A 19,465-nucleotide genomic window follows, 5' to 3' on the forward strand; every position below is an offset into this window, starting at 1 on the left:
CATATAACTAGCTTCTGACTGTTCTAAGCAGAATTGTGACATGGTGTTTGCAGATGAAAGTATTCCTTGAACACTGTGAACTTTTTTTTTGGTACACATTACTTCATGGTGTGTTCGTATTTTGTAAAATAGAGATACAACAGAACTCTCAGAGGACTGCAGGGTATTCTTATTATGCACTCTGTCACTGTGGAAATACACCAACGTTAGCCTCCTACCTTGTGGTGATCCCAAAATTTCAAATATATTTGAACAACACATTTTCATGTACTGTGCTTCAAAGAGGTATTTTTTTTTAATTTGCTAATAACAAAATTCTACTAAAGTATAATAATTGTATTAATATCTTTATAAATACGCTTATCTCTTTCAATGCAAATTGAAGTGTGTTGCTCTCAGTTGCAGTTTTCCTTTAAACAATCCCAAAACTTTCCCTGGTAAACGGGTGAAGGCCATAAGGAGAAAGATGACCACTGGTAACTGAGTGTACTTACAGAGGCGAAGTTCCTTAAAAAAATAAAAGAAATTACCTCTTAAATTCTTGTTGAGATGGTAACTGAATTTAATTTCAGTCAATGAATTTAACTGTGTTTTGTATTCTTTCTTTTTTTATAAGCTTCATGTGTGTAATTACACATATTGGTTGTCAGGGCAGTCTTGACAGTGTATAAAGTCATTCACTTTTTCACTCAGATTATTTGTTTCTGTTGCAGAGAGCATGAAAGGCAGAGCCATATTGGTTTGGAATCCTCCAAATTGAATTTCTGACTGCAAGTGAACTTTTACAGGATGCAATAATTCTTAGAGTTTCTGCCATTTCATATAATGCTGAATAACATCCATCTTTACCCCTACACAGTAGTCATTTCAGAGTCCATTAACATATCTGTAGTATGTTCTTTACTGAAATCTATGGTTGAAAATCGTATTTTGCAAATCACTGCTTATGTTCTGATTCTGAAGCTTAAGTTGCTAACTCTACTACTTGCAAGTCAGTATGGGTGGAATGTCTACCCGAGTAATGACTTAAAGGTGAAAGACAAATTACAACCTTAGGGAGTACTGGATTTTGTTACCCCCCATACTCCATTACCTGCCTTCCATTCCTGCGCAGTCTTATGGTTGAGTCTCAAGGGACTCCATGATAAGGGAAGTCTGTTACTGCTTGAGCGTTACACTCTACTGTGCTTTCATGCAGAAAATGAAGTTTCTCAGGGTGTGTGCATGCAATGTGAACATATTCAGATCAGTGTAATGGCTGTCTGAAACAAATAGCTATATAGCTGCCTTAGTAGTAATAACTTCTTAGTTGTAAAGTCTGAAAAAATTAATTAAATTTTTAATTACCTTTTTTCCTTATTTATTTATTTATTTATTTTTAGGAACGAGTTAAGTCTGTGTTCCATGCCAAAGAATTTGGAAAAATTATTAATTTTAAAACTCCAGAGGATGCTAAGGTAAAGTCAAGATACTTTTTACAATTTATTGTAACAATATTTACAATTAGTGTTACAACAAAATTATTGTACAATATTTTGCAATTATAATTACAATTATGCTGTGCTAAATTTGGCTTAAAAAGTGAAACAAATATTCTTAACCTGAAACAACTGTGTTTATTTAAAATTCAGCATTTCCACACAGCCATGACACAGATGGAAATGGCAATGATCTCTTCAGTACTGAATTTAAAAAATACTCAAGTATCAAACTTTTTACTTCACTATAAATCTTAAAAATTATAACTGTCAAACAGCTGATTTAATAGTACTAACAAAAACTGAGCAATCAAGAATGTGAATTAAAATAGTGTGTTTTAACAGAACAAACAATATTTGTAAGTTACTCTTAGTTTTCTTGGAGGTGGGTGGGGAGATGAGTTGTCATTCCTCTTCCTCATTATATATTTTTTGTTGAAGAAAGAAGAAAATCCCTAATAGAAACACAAATTTTATTTTATATGGTACAAGGCCTCTTCATTCTAATAATCACTAGTTTTAACTACAATAGAGAGGAAGAGTAGTTCAGGTCTGCTACCAGAACTGTGAGGTACTTGGTTTGCAAAAGTTCTGCTTTATTCTTCTTAGCATAGCTAATTATTTTCATAAACAGTAAATTAGTCATGTATACATTCACACCAGTGGGATATAGTACTTGAAAGATCATGCTTTGAAACAATCTGTGAAAATTGATCCTCTCATTAGTTTAAGTTGTTTTGCACCTTTTAATCTGCTTTTGTCTTTATGAGCATAGTTTCTAACCACAGCTGGGTTATAACATTCGACTGTTACCTCAAAAGCATTACTATTATTGTCAAGGTATCTGAGGTCCCCATGCTGAATTTGATTTGTCTGTACTCTTTGGAGGTGTACTGAGCTCTTTTTAATTTTTTTTTTTTAATTGACAAGCAGATATTCTTTATTGCAGTGCTGGGAGACATAGAGGATGGGTTCTCCTAGCGTGTCTCAGCCAAACCTCAAATAGACTGTGGTTAAATTGTTGCTTAACGTACATATTCATTAAACGTCATACATACTCATTAACCATCTGAGAACTGCTTTACGTAATTCCGCACCCATTTCCACATGCACACAACAACATGGTAGTGGCCTTTGTTAAAAGAAGTGACCCCCAGTCTTCATCACTTTCTGGCAGTCTTTGAAGCATGCTCAGTATATAAATGCTTACATCATCTTAACTGGTTTGGTAAAATTGCAGACATAATCATCCTGTCCTTCTCCTTATCAGTTAGCATAGCCACCAGCACATCCTGGATATCTGCTGGATTCAGATACTCTTTATCAACACGTCCTGTTTTTCTGTCCTGTTTTTCTTACAGTTATTTATGTACTAAGGTCATAAGGACCTAAAACTATGCCAACTACAATGATTTCTCTTATACAAGGATTCTTATTGTGTTATTCGGCTGTATTCTGACTAGTTTTTGTGAAACATTTAACTGAGTTACTTTCCATTGCTATTGTTACAAAGCCATTGAACTGAATTTACTTATTTACAAAAGATTATGTTTCATTTTGTACGTCCTTGTCTAAAGTAGTCTGTGTGGGAAGGAAATCCTATCCATGCTCCAGATAATCAGGAGTAATTCCAAAACTCCAATTAGTGCATCATATTATGTAAGCTGTAAGCCTTAAAAAAGGAAAAGAAAGCTGAAAAACTTATCACAAAACTATTGGCTTACAGACTTTCCTACACAGGGCCATGAACCTCACAAAATCAACAGGAATGTGAGTATGAAGGGAAATGTCACTGTCAGACAGGCTTGGTAAGGAATGCGGTTTTATCTTAAAACAGAAATCCTTCCCTAGGAAATTCATTAATAGAAAGTTTCATTCAGAAATTGTTATCAGGGCCTTAGGGGCTATCCTTCAGAAGGAAGTCTTTTGAGACTTTTGAGGGTTTTGTTTATACTGTGGCTTACTGTGCAAATGTGACATCTGTGCTGTGTATACAGAGGGATGACACTGATGGAAGTGTTCTAAGAGTAGTGAAGGTGAAACTGGCACCTTTAATAGTAAGGAGGTTATAAGGTAATTTCAATGACAGTGCATTGTGAACATTGCAATCACAAAATGGTCGAATTCAAGATCCTCAGGACAGTGAGAAGAGCACACAGCAAGCTCACTGCCCTGGACTTCCAGAGAGCAGACTGTGGCCTCTTCAGGAACCTGCTTAGTAAGGTTCCATGGGATATAGCCCTAGAGGGCAAGGGGGCCCAAGACTCTTGGCTGATACTGAAGGATGACCTACTGCAAGCTCAAGTTGCATCCCAGCTAGGAGGAAGTGCAGCAGGAGGGTCAGGAGATCTTCTTGGATGGATAAGGAGCTGCTGAGGAAAATCTGAAGGAAAAAAGAGGCTTATAAAAGGTAGAAGCAAGGACAGGTGGCCTGGGAAGAATACGGGGATGTTGTCCAGGAAGCTAGGGACCAGGTTAGGAAAGCTAAGGCCCAGTTAGAATTAAACTTGGCTAGGGATGTGAAAGATAACAGGAAGGGATTCTGTAGGTACATAGCAAATAAAAGACAGACTAGGGACAATGTGGGCCCTCTCCAGAAGCTATCAGGAGAACTGGCTACCCTGGATTTGGAGAAGGCTGAGGTTCCGAATGACTTCTTTGCCTCAGGCTTCACTGGCAAATGCTCCAACCACACCACCCAAGTCTTGGAAGGCAGATGCAGGGACTGCAAGAATGAAGACCTTAGGCCCAGTGTAGGAGAGAATCTGGTTCGAGACCATCTTAAGAACCTGAACATGCACAAGTCCATGGGCCTTGCTGAAATCCATCCGTGGGTCCTGAGGGAGCTCACGAATGAAGTTGCAAAGCCACTGGCCATCATATTTGAAAAATCATGGCAGTCAGGTGAAGTTCCTGATGACTGGAAAAAGGGAAATATAACCCCCATTTTCAAGAAGGGGAAAATGGATGACCCGGGGAATTACAGACCAGTCAGTCTCACCTCTGTTCCTGGCAAAAATCTTGGAGCAGATTCCTCTGGAAGGCATGCTAGAGCACATGAAAAACAACAAGGTGCTTGGTGACAGCCAGCATGGATTCACTAAAGCGAAATCCTGCCTGACCAATTTGGTGGCCTTCTGTGATGGGGCTACAGAACTGATGGACAGGGGTAGGGCAGTTGGCCTTATCTCTCTGGACTTGTGCAAAGCGTTAGACACTGTCCCACATGACATCCTTGTCTCTAAATTGGAGTGACATCAATTTGATAGATGGACCACTCGGTGGATAAAGAACTGGCTGGATGGTCGCACTCAAAGAGTTGTGGTCAAAGGCTCAATGTCCGGCTGGAGACCAGTAACAAGTGGTGTCCCTCAGGGATTGGTGTTGGGACTGGTCTTGTTCAACCTCTTTGTCAGTGACATGGACAATGGAATTGAGCGTGCCCTCAGCAAGTTTGCCGATAACACCAAACTGTGTGGTTCGGTTGATACGCTGGAGGGAAGGAATGCCATTCAGAGGGTCCTTGACACACTTGTGAGGTGGGCTGATACCAACCTCATGAAGTTTAACCATGACAAGTGTAAAAGTTCACAATGTTCACTTACATGTAAGTAAGTGTGGGTTGGAGCAATCCCAGGCACAGATACAGGTTGGGCAAAGAAGAGACTGAGAGCAGCCCTGTGGAGAAGGACTTGGGAGTGTTGGTCGATGAGAAAATGAACATGAGCCAGCTTCAGTGTGCACTCCCAGCCCACAAAGCCAACCGTATCCTGGGCTGCATCAAAAGGAGCATGACCAGCAGGTTGAATGAGGTGATCCTGCCCCTCTACTCTCCTCTTGAGAGACCTCACTTGGAGTATTGTGTACAGTTCTGATGCCCTAAACTTAAAAAGGACATGGAACTATTGGAACAAATCCACAGGAGGGCCACGAGGATGAACAGGGAACTGGAGCATCTCCTGTATGAAGATAGGCTGTGAAAGTTGAGGCTGTTCATCCTGGAGAAGGCTGCGTGGAGACCTCATAGCAGCCTTCCAGTATCTGAAGGGGGCTGTATAAGGATGCTGGGGAGTGACTCTTCATTAGGGACTACTGTAGTGACAGGACAAAGGGTAATGGGTTAAAACTTCAACAGGGCAAGCTTAGATTGGATATAAGGAAGAAGTTCTTTATTGTAACGGTGGTGAAGCACTAGAATAGGCTGCCCAGAGAAGTTGTGAATGCCCCATCCCTGGTGGTGCTCAAGGCCTAGTGTGGACAGAGCCTTGGGTGACATGGTTTAGTGAGGTGTCCCTGCCCATGGCAGAGGCGTTGGAACTAGATGATTTTAGGGTCTTTTCCGGCCCGAACTATTCTGATTCCATGATAGTGAGTCTACCGGATACTACAAAGTGTTCCATCTGTGAGAGCTGCGAATTCAACAGTTTCTTTCTTGCCAATTTTTCTTGCAAACCTTCATTAGCCTGCTATATAGAAGCTCTGTCTTTGAGTTTCTCTGAGGGGGTGAGCTTCTGGTGGAGAGGGGAGGCCATCCTAAAGATCTGTAACTTAAAACCTGATGCAGTAACAGAATCTACTCATCTTACTTGAAAGCATTATGCACATTTCTCATGGCAGTCCTGTTGTGTAACTTCATCTTCTGCCATGGATTTCCACACCATTGTTTTTGGGTTTTTTTAGAGCTCTCGGGTGACTAATTTCCATTTCATGTTGAGTAAACATGTGAATACAAAATTCCTGAATTTCACCAAATATTGTTCAAGGAAGCATCTTTCTAAATAACTGTATGATCGTGCTGCAACATATTGTTGTCGTCTGTCTTTTGGTATCCTTACTTCTCTATTGTCATTTGTGGTTTTTCTAGAGGTGTGACTAATGCAAAAGCATTAATAATGATGTGGGTGAAATGATAATTTATTTTTAAAAAGTATTTCACTGAAATATAGACTATGAAACTGAAATACCAGCCTCGCCAGTTTAATTAACTGTGCCTTTCAGTATAAGATACTGGTATTTAAACACTATTTTTTAACACTGTGTTAAAACTTGGTTACAAGGAGAACATGTAGTGAAGTGGCTGACCAATAAAATATAATTTTCACCTGCATTGTATGCTTTTTAATTAAGGAAACATGTTTTTTAATTTTTCTTCACACAGTGGATCCTTTCTAAACTGGAAGAAGTGAGAGAGACTCAGCCAAAGTTGTAATAAATGGAGAAGCATCAAGATACAAAGAATACTGAACAACTACCTTTTAATTCCTTTTTAACAGGCAAAACTACTTAAATATCAGCAACAAAAGCAAAATGAGGAGGGAAGAAAGAATTATGAAATTGACATGGTCATAACAGTCTACGGCTATATAACAAAAATAGGTGACATGAAGTAAAAAAAAAATCTAGTGATCAGAAAAATTTTGCCATGTTTTGGCTTGTGTTTGGGTGTTTTTTTTTTTTTCATGTTAAGAGTTCCAGATTTAGTTTTTTATAAATACAGTGTAAAATTATCTTGTTTCACCATTACATTTGATAGTGAAATTGAACTCGGGAATAAATCTTACAGCCTTATTCAGAGCAAATCAAATTATACTGAAAATCAGTCCTTTGTTTCAGACTTAGTTTTCATATGATTTGAGGCTGTATTGAAATTCAGAGTTTTTTATCAAAGGAAATGTTAACTTAATAATCACCAATCTTACAATTTAAATTTTAAGAAGGAGGCTACCGATGAGAAAAGTGTAATTTAGATGATGACAGGAGCGGCTGCTTACTGAACGCTCTTTTCTTTTTGTAAATGAATGGACCAGGTCACAATGAATTTATCATACAGTACCACTTTCATATGTCAGGAAATGTTGCAGAACCTCTATCATGAAAGTAACAGTTTACAAATATATATAATGGGGAGAATTAATATATCTCTGCACTAAAAATATTAATTAAAGCCTATCACTTTAAGTAATTTATTAAGTCTTGCAATTCAAAAAGGAGTTTATGGGGTTATAAGTGCACTGTTTCATACCAAAAAGAAATGCCTTCAATTACACAGTATTGTGTGCTAAGCAAATGACTAATAACGTCAAATTTATATTAATTAATAAAAAATATAGTATTTCACAGTTGCTTTTATCAACTTTTCTTACCCAAGAAACTTTTTTGTTTCCTATCCAAACAGCAGAACTTTAATAGAGGGTGCCTGAATGTGTGCAATTCTGTTTATTCCTGAGATTTAGTAGTTATAGTATTGTTGAATGACTGTTTACTGCCGTTGATACAAAAAGTACAGGAAAAACAGTACAGTTTTATATGAAGGTTTCTATAAATTCCCATATAAGAATCTTCAAAATATCTAGTAAATGTAGTAAGTACCTACTGCCAAAATATTATTTCAAAATTGTTTGGAATATTTATAGCAAGAGGATATAATTCTACATTGCACATTGCTAGTGCTTGAGAGATCCAAATTGTCACATTATTGTAAAATTTAAAATGACGAGCATGCTAACCTACAATTGCAGTTCTTTAATTTACTGTTAAATCCTTCTTTAAGTGTTGAGTAACTGTTTAGGAGGTTGCAAAATACATGTAATCTTGTAATTCTTCCCATAAATTGTAAATTGAATCAAAAGATCATAAGAGAATTCTGAATTATGACAATGACTGTGTTGCTCCACTTGTTTGTACACTAAGCACGTACTAGGAGTATTAACTCAGGTTATAATCACGCCAAACTTAATAGAATACTTTGCCTTAGATAAGTAGTGTTATTAGGTGCACTGAGTACCATTCTGTAGCTGTAATTTATTTTTCATTAGTCACTTTTCATCTTAGGCATGATAGTTCATTATTTTAATTCTTGATTAGTGTTGTCTCCTCCTGTCTGTATCCCCAGTATTAACTATCTGCTGCAACTTTCTCTTCTAGTACGTCTTGCAATTACTTTGTACATTCCTATTTGCGTAGCTTGTCAATTTACCATATTCTAAATATTTTTCTTTACAGAGCCTCTGTTTCAATTAATATTATTTCAAACTCTTAACTTTTACATTTATTTTGCCAACAAACACCTCAAATCTCAGCTGGCTCTTCAGTAATCTTAAGGCAATTTAACCATTAATGTTGAAGAACTTATTTTAAATGTGCATGTCTGTGGTTAAGATTATGGTTTGGAAAACACAACGATTCCCCCAAAATTGCATTTTTCCTATAGAGTATAAAATATTTTTCTCTTCTGTGCTAACTAAAAGCCTTAATTAAGAACTCAGCCACTGAAAATGTTTAAAAGTCAACATGGGACATTCCCCCACGTCTCTCCTACTTTTAATTACAGCATAATTTTCTACTTTTGTTTTTCTAGTCAGTAAATTGTAGCTTTTCCTCCCCTTTATTTTATTTTTTTATGCTTTCTCCATACAGACATAAATGAATTTTGCCATTTCTCAGCAGACACCTGTTCCCTGTTTTAACTATACATGAGCTGAGGGCAAGAAGGAAGGTGTTCAAATTTATACCACAGAGTAGTTTTCTGGATTACTCCAACTTGTTTGAGATGTCCATTCTGCTGTGCCTCATTCCTTATTGCAATATGCATGTTTTTTCAACAAGATGGCAGAATATATATATTAAATTTTATTAAAAATTTATATGCAATTAGACAAGGGGATATCAATAAAAATTAAAATGTAGACATTTAGGTCTGCCCAGTGTGGTGTTTAAAAGTATACCATGGCCTTTATTTAAGTACGGAAGAACAGTTTCTCTTCTAAATGGCTGTTACCTAAGCTTAATACCTTTGAGAAATGTCATTTGGGTTCTCAGTAGTAGTTTGTTAAGGGTTAGAACTACCTCTAAGAAATTGATGACAAACCAAACGCAGAATCAGAGATGCCAAACACATTGCTAAAACATTTACAAGTTTATTTGCACCTCTTTCTGTTCAGCTGCATGGCTTTGTGTGGCATGGCTCTCTTGGTTACCACTTCCTCCCCTCTTACCTCCCAACCTCTTCTTCACCTTGAATAAAGTGAAACTGAATTTTATTCAACTGGAATGTGATTATTATTCGTTTTCTTTATATGCTTATTTAATTAACAGGTAAGACCATCAATCAGAATTTCATAGGTGGAAATTGACAAATTACATCAAATCCCTTCTCTGAGATCACAAGGTCAAATTCCTGTTGTAGCCAACTTGGTAAAAGCAGAATACAGATCTTAATCTTTACCTGTGGTTTATTATAAAGATGAGATTTTAGTAACTGCATTCACATGTATGAGGTACTTTTTTGGGGGTGGAGGGGGTGGTGCGGGGGGAGGGTTTGTTGGTTTTGGTTTGGGTTTTTTTTCTGCATTGCCAAAAGATAAGATGATATTGCCAAAGGAAAAGAGGTTTTCATAAGAATCTGGCTTTCCCCAAAAGATTTCTGTATCTATGTCATTAGCCATTTATTAACTTCATCACTTTACAAAATACATATCAAACAAGTCACTAAGGTCTTTTATTCAGAGTTATTTTTAGCCATCTATCTGCAAACAACAAATACCACACACTAGTTAATATGAGATTAGTATTACTGTGTGATGATAGTTAAAATTTACTACTTAGAGCATAATCTTGGATTTGAACTACAAACCCCAAGTTTCTTAATTGTTCTGATGATGTAAAACAGCTTCAATAAATACATTATATAGCTTTAAACAGGATTGCTAAGTCTTGTGGATTGTTCGTGAATAGCTCCATATCTATATGACATTTAAATGGGTGTATACATAGTTGATTTTTATATAATTCCTGACACGGTATTAGCTTCAAGAATGAGAATATCTACTCAGAAGAGAAACAGTTTTTTTCCTCTTCTTCAGCCTGTCACATTTGAACTCCAGAAAAGAACTACAGAAAGACTGCATTGCTTGGAATCACATAAGTATTGTACAAGACAAAAGTGCACAGTGTTTCGTCAGCAAATCATACAGTTCTGTGGTACCTTTTTCCAGCATTAAACTCCCCCAGTTGGTCCCTCTCCACCTGCAGTGACTGATTGTTACTGAAAGATGCAGTAAAACTACAGACACAACCAATACTGTTTTTAAAGGAATTGAAACTATATTTCAGAACCATGGTTATTACATATGGAATCTGTTGGTGAAAAATACTGCTAATATGCATTGTGTATTTGTAATTTTCTAAAGTATGGTGGAAAGTGTTTCTGACTCAGATTTCTCTTTCATGTGTATCACAATATTTATTTCATTATGCAGATCAAAATTTTACAAAGCATTTAACATTTTTATGCAGAAAGCTTTTGCATTTATCATCATCTTTCTTAAATGCAAATTCTCATAGTTTGGTTATGTGATTCTTGAATGCCTTATGCTTTTCTGTCTAAAACTGAATAATTTAGCAGATAGCTGATACCTTTTTTCCCCACCTGTAACTCTGTTTCTTGGTCAAGGTTTGCCTGATAATATTCTTACTGGTGGCTTAATGAGGAATTGTCTGGCCAGTATATGCAAGTACATATGTGCATCACCTGGGAGCCTGGGCTTTGTTATTTGACATAAGAATTTCAACTCTGATCTTGGTCATAGTTTTTGCTTTTGTGACTGCAAGTGGAATGTGAGGATCTGAAGTTCCATTCACAGCAGTCACAGGGTTTTATATAGAGGTTTTGATTGATTTCAGGGCAAATCTGCAACAAGAATTCTGAATACTTTTGTTACACTTCAATAGAGGAATAAACTGACTTGAAGTCTCCTCCTACAAGCAGTAAGAGTATGTACATGCCATTAATTTTTATTGACTCATCATCTCCAGATCAGTACACTGGAAACTGAAAGAAATGTGACTGCTGGACAGGCATGATGAGATAGGACACAAACAGGTAAAACAGGAGGAAACCTGACTCATCTTTTGCTGGATGTCTCTCAGGTTTTTTTATCTTTTGGGAGTTTCATTCCTTGTTGCATCAAGCAGATGGAGAGCAATGTACAGTGAAGGAGAACTGACAGAGCTGTTACTGGTGCTGGCATCTTTAGTGGAGAGGTTTGTAGTTGGGCAGGGGTGATCTGCAAGCTCCCATGGCAATGAGTGCTGAGAACATTTGCAAAGTACTTTTTTCCCCTTCAGGAAATTGTAAATTCCCTGGACTGCCTACAAGATCTTAATCTGTCATTCTTTAGCTGCGAAAGGTATTTTATTATGGCACTTGAACAAAAATGCAGTGATAGACAAGGGTCACCAGTAATTAATCTTTTATAATGATTTCTAGAACATTAATGGGTCTGGCCTATGAAGGCTACTGAGAGATGCTTCGAAAAAGTATTAATAGGTTTACCCTAGTCTTTCAACTACGTTGATCAGAACAAGAAGATGGTAGCTCCCTAAAGTAACACAAATTTGCCATTTTTAAGGCATCACTGTTTGAAGTTTTATAAGCTATGACTGTAAAAGCTAAATTTAAAAAATAAATATTGATAAATACCAGCTGAACAACAGTGCAATTTTATACATTCTTCTACTTAATTCCTGTAGCTGTCAAAAAAACCCCAAAGCCTCTCAGACAAAACTAATACTGGAAATAAAATTCTCTTAATCCATACTTCTTCAGTAAAGATAAATCCTTCGCCCTTTTCTGTAAATGCTATTTAAAAAGACACCTTTTATTTTTTGAGTTCGCACAGGCTGTGGTATAAGTAAGACATACTTGGTGACTGCAACCATGTTTTGTCTTCAAACCAGATCGAACTCTCTGAGGTTTAATTGCAGGATCATGTCCTTGACAACAGCGAAGACAAAACTAATATTTTCTGTGTCTGTGGCACAAATGATGTGGAAGTAGATTACTTTCTCCTTGTCTGGATTTTGATCTTGATAGGTGGCAGCTTTGATGTCTTATTTAGGTGCTGGCAAAAGCACAATTAGTGGTTTTGTACAGTTAAAAGCTATGGGTCAAGGAAGAAACATATGGACAGTATCTTAATAGGCTAGGTTCATGTTTAAATGTCAAATCACCATGAAGACATCCTCCCTTGTCTGCATTTTCTCATTAATATATTAGTGGAGCAGGAGGTGTTGCAACATTGCTTTTAAAAAATGTGTGGAATATGCTTTTTAAATGGTAAACTTTACTGGTTAAGTAATGTTTTATAAAAACCTATGCAAGTGAAATTACCCAGCATATATTAATAGTTTGGTACATTATTGTAGTATGTCAAAGACCACGAGAAATTAGATTTTCCAAAACGCACAGCGTAAACAGGATTCTCTTTGGCAAAGATAGGACGTAGCTATTAAACCGTTATGATCTTTTACTTACTACCTGAAGGATTCAACATGATATATGTCTCATAAACTGTAACACTGTATTAAGTGATAGAATACATCTGTGATTATTTTCACCATTCTTTGGCAACTTCAAGTATCGGTAACATTTGTTCAGAAAAGTCCTTCAGGCTGCTTTTTAACTTTGAACTTTTAAATAGATAACAAGTTATAATAATGAATGCAAAACTACACTAGGGGTTTATACTAGATAAAGAGTTGGGTTAATAGCCATATTCCTCAAGTTCCTGTCATGTATCTTATCTCTTTAGATTGAAGGTGAAAAAGTTGAGTCTTGTCATAAGTAAATAGTGATTGTGCCACTCTAATGGTGAAGAACTGTTGCAAGAAATCTCTTAGGATTCTGTCCACAATGTTCCAATAAAAAAACAGACTTCCAGTGAAACTGAGTAACTATAGTTTAAAGGATAGAGCAGGAATGCATAGGTATCAAATACATTGCATAAATGCACTTCAATTTAATGAGGAAAAACTAACTGGTTTAACTATAACGTTTACTTCTGTGAAGATAGTATAAGATAAATGCTTACCTGTGTATTCTGGAAAGTAAGTAATGAGATGAGAATACATTAATTTCTCTTCTAGAAGATCCTTTTTACTTAAAGACAACTGAAGTATTCAGAAACCAGAGAGATACGGTAGTTTTAAATAAGGCCTTGCTTTCTTCCATTTGATTCTACCAACAAAAAATTAATATGAAGTTACACTATCTGGACAGCAATAGAAATGCATCAGCCAGAGATCATACAGGTTTTTTGAAAGCTTTAAAAAAAATATTAAGTGCATTTGCAATGTATTGCTTGATCGTTACTCTTCATGTTATATATCCTTTTATTTGTTGGGTTTTGGATCACTGCTATGAATGGCATGTGAAATCAAGGTAAGCCTTAATAATAGAAATTACTTGAATTCTTCTATAAGTTAGTGAGCAGCCGTAGACTGCAGCTCTATGAAAGCCTATTCTGACCTCACAGTGAGGGGTGAAGCAGGGTGTATTGGGTCAAATATCTAATACTAACATACTGTAACATAACAAAAGAACAAGGGCGTTATGTGCTATACTAGTAATATAATTTGCCCATTTCAAGAGTGATCAAAGGAGCTACATTAAGAGATTTCTGTTCGGAGTTTCTAGGAATAAGTTGGTGATCACAGTCTGTTATTTCCTACTGTCCAAAGTAAACATAACAAAATGTGCAATATTATGAAAGAAAAAAATTACTAAAATTGTTCATGCATCAAAACATGGCAGGAAACTGCAGACTCTACAGTGGATACTTCAGTAATGAAGTAGGCTATGCTTTTCACAGTTCAAACAGGTCTTGTGACAGTGATCTATAAGGGCTTTGGGACTTCAGAGTTCAAATAGTATTAAGCATCTTTGAAGAAATCCTCGTAATGCAGGACATAAAGCAACAACTACCAAAAGCAATGCAGTTCCCCTAATATGCTCTTCCCTAATTATCTTCTGTTTCATTTTTTTTTGCATTCTCTTTTACAACATCAGGATACTGATGATGAAAATGTTTTGAGAGGAGTACTCATGTTTTCTAACCTTGAGAAGGAGGTAAATCTTAAATTATTTTGTTTCAATTTTGCTTAATTAATGTACAGGTTAATCTGGAAACATCAGAGACTAAAAGAAAAAAAGCAACAATAACAAAACACCCCCCAACTAATTACAGGTGACTGAGGTAGTTTTTACTTGCTTAGAAATATCGTGACACTCAAACACTCAATCTTTTGACATGGTTTAAGTGATTTAAAACATTTTTAAGTCATGTTTTGTCTTCTAAGGTAGAGTTAACTTTTACAGGAGGGTACTAATTTAATACAGATTTTGGGACTGCTTGATCAGTTTCTTAATGTAGCTCTAGTATTTGCAAATGCTTTATGATGACACATGAATGCTGTCTTTCTTAAAAGGCAACACAACTTTTTCTGTACCTTACATGACCACACATCTTACCTCATTCTCACATGCCATCCAGAGGGACCTTGTCATGCTTGTGAGGTGGACTAATACCAACCTCATGAAGTTTAACCAAGCCAAGTGCAAGGTCCTACACCTGGGTTGGAGCAATCCCAGGCACAGGTACAGGTTGGGCAGAGAAGAGATTGAGAGCAGCCCTGCAGAGGAGGACTTGAGGGTGTTGGTCAATGAGAAAAGGAACATGAGCCAGCTTCAGTGTGTGCTCACAGCCCACAAAGCCAAGCGTATCCTGGGCTGCATCAAAAGGAGCGTGACCATGAGGTTGAAGGAGGTGATCCTGCCCCTTTGCTCTCATGAGACCCCACTTGGAGTATTGTTTAAAGTTCTGGTGCCCTAAACATAAAAGGGACATGGAAGTGTTGGAACAAGTCCAGAGGAGGGCCACGAGGATGATCAGGGAACTGGAGCACCTCCTGTATGAAGAGAGGCTGAGAAAGCTGGGGCTGTTCAGCCTGGAGAAGGCTGCTTGGAGACATCATATCAGCCTTCCAGTATCTGAAGGGGGCCTGTAAGGATGAAGGTGACAGACTCTTCACTAGGGACTGTAGTGATAGGACAAGGGGTAATGGGTTAAAACTTAAAACAGGGCAAGTTTAGATTGGATATAAGGAAGAAGTTCTTTATTGTAACGGTGGTGAGGCACTGGAAGGCCCAGGGAGTTTGCGAATACTCCACCCCTGGCGGTGTTCTAGGTCAGGTTTGACAGAGCCTTGGGTGACATGGTTTAGTGTGAGGTGTCCCTGCCCATGGGAGGAGGGTTGGAACTAGATGATCTTAAGGTCCTTTCCAATCCTAACTATTCTATGATTCTGTTCTGTGATTTTGCCAAGACTTGATCATACTCACTTAATGCAACTAAGAAAGCAATAGAAGTAACACTTTCAAAACAATGGATCCACTTCCTTCTTTCTGACCTTTAGCCACCTACATCCACCATTCTGCTAAACAGAAATACAGTCAACATGTTAGTTATTTTAAGAAGGTACTTCATGTGTCTGTAACAGCTGTATAGTTGATTGCCTACCTGAGATGAGCTTGAACTGTGAAAGGTGCATCTTAACATTCTATGTCCTTTTTAATATTTAAACTTGATTCCGTATCTGTAGTGCTTCAACTTTCACTCCTTTTTAGTGTTATTGTGGATTAATCTTGGTGGGCAGCTAAGCACAACTCAGCAGCTCACTCACTGCCACTTTCCCCCACACACTCTGAGTGGACAGGGGGTGAGGAAAGAAAGAGTAAAAGCAAGAAAACCCCGGGGGTTGGGATTAAAAAGTGGCAGGTAAGTGGAAGAAGAGCTAAAGAAAACAAAAGGATACTCAATAATTCCTTTGGTTGGCACTTGGTATCTAAGAATATCTTGCTGACTTGGCATAAATGAGGGCATAGCAATATGATCAAGATAACTGAAAATTACATATACAACAGAAACAAGATTAATGCACTATCTTAAATTAATCACCCAGATTCATAACCAATGGCTTAACCAGCAATCACAAAAGTGTTCCCACAAAAGCAGTTTTGCATGGCCTTAGCACGATTAATCTTGGCATAAACCAGTAAAACCCTTCAAGTTTTATTTGAATAATCTTTTCTCCTATCCCAAAACCAGTATCAGAATTAGGATTGGAATGCAAATATAAATATCAGTCCCAGCCATAACATTTACCAACAATAGACTATTCCCTGTCACTTCTTGCATGATGCTAATACCGAACACAAATGTAAAAGGTTGCTGGACAGAATTCAGAAAAATAATTGATGGGAAGCATGGCAAACATGAATCCCTCAAACTTGTATGTATTTTAATGTGAAAGATCATATATTTAGTTTCTCGCCTGTCCATACAGTCATTCTTAACTTTACCCTCCTTACTTTCACAAGACTCTTGTGCTTTTCATGGCTGGAATTAAATTCTAAGATGACATTCCTGTGCCTCAATAAATGGGCAGCGTGTGAGCGACAGAAAAAAACGATGCCCTGGTATTTCTCCATGCAATCTATCTTTTTACCACTAGATGGCAGCATTAGATCATGCAAAATCCGAATGCCTCTAAAAAGCGGAGAAGGTGCATTCCAAATCAAGCAACATGGCTGTAGCACAAACCTTCCTTTCTTTAAGCAGTAACTCCACCTTGTTTCCTTTGGTGGAAGAGGGAGGGTATCTCTGCATTTTCCCCGTGCTGCCCAAACATCCCTCAAATTTGGGCTCCAAACTCAAAAATACTCAGTGTTACCACTCACTCAGAAAAGATTTAAGTGTAAGAAAATTCCTCCTCTCCAGCAACATAGTAAATTGTTATGGAGATCTCATTGTAATTAATAGTAAAAGGAAAATTAAATGAAGTTTAAAATAAACTGATTTTGAATTGTGGCAGATTTCTAAGAAAATGAGTCTGGAGTAGACCATTAAGTGGCATCTTCCTTCTCCAATATAGGATTATATAAGGATAAGGCAGTCAAACATCTGTCAAGAATGATAATGCTTAACACACAGTAACAGACTGCCTATGTGTAACCATTCTGAGTTAAAGTTTACCATAACTGCCTAATCTAAATGCCTCCTGCTGAAATTAACCCTGTCACTTCTCAGCCTTGGCAGAAACAGAAAGGTGAATCTTCTGATCCATGAAACAATAATTTTTTCACAATTAAATTATTTGAAAATGGGGAACAAACTTGTCTTCATTCTTATTTATATACTAAGCTTTTCATGTAACTGAACTGTATGACCTGCCAACTTGTTTTCTTGTACAGCTGGTTTTCATGATTTCCCCCAAGGGAAACTCAGTTATGTACCAGCTGTGTTGAGCTCAGAACTGAGAGGGATGATGGTTCCAGTATGTTCAGTAAGCCTAACATTATTTTGCTTCATCACTTCAGCTTCAATTTTGTTGTTTACCACAGGCCAACAGAAACACGGATATAACTGACAAAACCAGAGTGAACCTATCCTTATTATGAGTCAGCAGTGTGATAGGTGGCCAAGGGCAATGGCATCATGTCCTGTATCTATGTATTTCTAATACTGTGGCCAGCAGAGCCAGGGGAGTTATTGTACCTTTGTACTAAGCACTGGGCAGGCCGCATCTTGAATCCTGTGTTCAATTCTGGGCCCTTCACTACAAGAGAGAAGTTGAGATGCTGGAGCTGGTCCAAAGAAGGGCAAGGAAGCTGCTGAAGGGTCCAGAGAATGTCCTATGAGGAGCAGATGAAGGAACTGAACTACCTGAAAGGCAGTTGAAGTGAGGTGGGGGTCGGTCTCTTCTCCAAAGGAACAAGCAATAGGACCAGAAGAAATGGCCTCAAGTTGAGCCAGAGGAGGTTTAAACTGGATATTGGGAAAATCTCCTCACCAGAAGGGATGTCAAGCAATGGAACAGGCTGGCCGAGGAACTGGTTGAGTCCCCATCCCTGGAGGTATTTCAAAGAAATGTAGATGCGGTACTTAGATAAATTGTTTACTGGCAGACTTGGCAGTGTTAGGTTAAGCATAAACTCAGAATAATAGAACAGTTAGGGTTGGAAAGGACCTTAAGATCATCTAGTTCCAACCCCCCTGCCATGGGCAGGGACACCTCACACTAAACCATATCACCCAAGGCTCTGTCCAACCTGGCTTTGAACACCGCCAGGGATGGAGCATTCACAGCTTCCTTGGGAAACGTATTCTAGTGCCTCACCACCCTCACAGTAAAGAACTTCCTCCTTATATCCAATCTAAACTTGCCCTAAGTTTTAACCCATTACCCCTTGTCCTATCACTACAGTCCCTAATACAGAGTCCCTCCCCAGCATCCCTGTAGGCCCCCTTCAGATACTGGAAGGCTTCTATGAGGTCTCCACGCAGCCTTCTCTTCTCCAGGCTGAACAGACCCAACTTTCTCAGCCTGTCTTCATATGGGAGGTGCTCCAGTCCTCTGATCATCCTCATGGCCCTTCTCTGGACTTGTTACAACACTTCTATGTCCTTTTTATGTTGAGGACACCAGAACTGCACACAATGCTCCAAGTGAGGTCTCATGAGAGCAGAGTAGAGGGGCAGGATCACCTCCTTTGACCTCAGGGTCACTCTCCTTTTGATGCAGCCCAGAATACAGTTGGCTCTGTGGGCTGTGAGCACACACTGAAGCCAGCTCATGTTCATTTTCTCATCGACCAACACCCCCAAGTCCTCCTCTGCAGGGCTGCTCTCAATCTCTTCTCTGCCCAACCTGTACCTGTGCCTGGGATTGCTCCAACCCAGGTGTAGGACCTTGCATTTGGCATGGTTAAACTTCATGAGGTTGGTATTAGTCCACCTCACAAGCGTGTCAAGGTCCCTCTGAATGGCATTCCTTCCCTCCAGCATATCAACCAAACCACACAGCTTGGTGTCATTGGCAAACTTGCTTGTTTTTCATGTGCCCTAGCATGTGTTTCAGGGGAATCTGCTCCCAGATTTTGCCAGGCACAGAGGTGAGACTGACTGGTCTGTAATTCCCCAGGTCATCCATTTTCCCCTTCTTGAAAATGGGGGTTATATTTCCCTTTTTCCAGTCATCAGGAACTTCACCTGACTGCCATGATTTTTCAAATATGATGGCCAGTGGCTTTGCAACTTCATTCACCAGCTCCTTCAGGACCCGCGGATGGATTTCAGCAGGTCCCATGG

At 38.2% G+C, this 19,465-nt stretch overlaps 2 protein-coding genes across 2 annotated transcripts in view; one reads left to right on the top strand and one right to left on the bottom strand.

Annotated features, from left to right (window-relative positions):
- VPS13A (vacuolar protein sorting 13 homolog A) overlaps positions 1 to 9,522 on the top strand; it is a 114,804-nt gene extending 105,282 nt beyond the window's left edge. Inside the window, exons 71-72 of the mRNA XM_031054352.2 lie at positions 1,383 to 1,457; positions 6,637 to 9,522. Coding sequence (XP_030910212.1) covers positions 1,383 to 1,457; positions 6,637 to 6,687 — 126 coding nt within the window. The 3' untranslated portion in view covers positions 6,688 to 9,522. The remainder of the gene's footprint in view (positions 1 to 1,382; positions 1,458 to 6,636) is intronic.
- A 2,684-nt stretch (positions 9,523 to 12,206) lies between these two features.
- The window catches only part of LOC101874953 (guanine nucleotide-binding protein subunit alpha-14), a 58,513-nt gene continuing 51,254 nt past the window's right edge, over positions 12,207 to 19,465 (bottom strand). The window contains 6 exon segments of the mRNA XM_034073037.1: positions 12,207 to 12,379; positions 13,349 to 13,422; positions 13,424 to 13,494; positions 14,788 to 14,800; positions 15,633 to 15,796; positions 16,121 to 16,217. Of these exon segments, the coding sequence (XP_033928928.1) occupies positions 12,207 to 12,379; positions 13,349 to 13,422; positions 13,424 to 13,494; positions 14,788 to 14,800; positions 15,633 to 15,796; positions 16,121 to 16,217 (592 nt within the window).

This window comes from Melopsittacus undulatus, chromosome Z (assembly GCF_012275295.1).
Source record: "Melopsittacus undulatus isolate bMelUnd1 chromosome Z, bMelUnd1.mat.Z, whole genome shotgun sequence".
NCBI classification, from domain to species: Eukaryota; Metazoa; Chordata; class Aves; order Psittaciformes; family Psittaculidae; genus Melopsittacus; species Melopsittacus undulatus.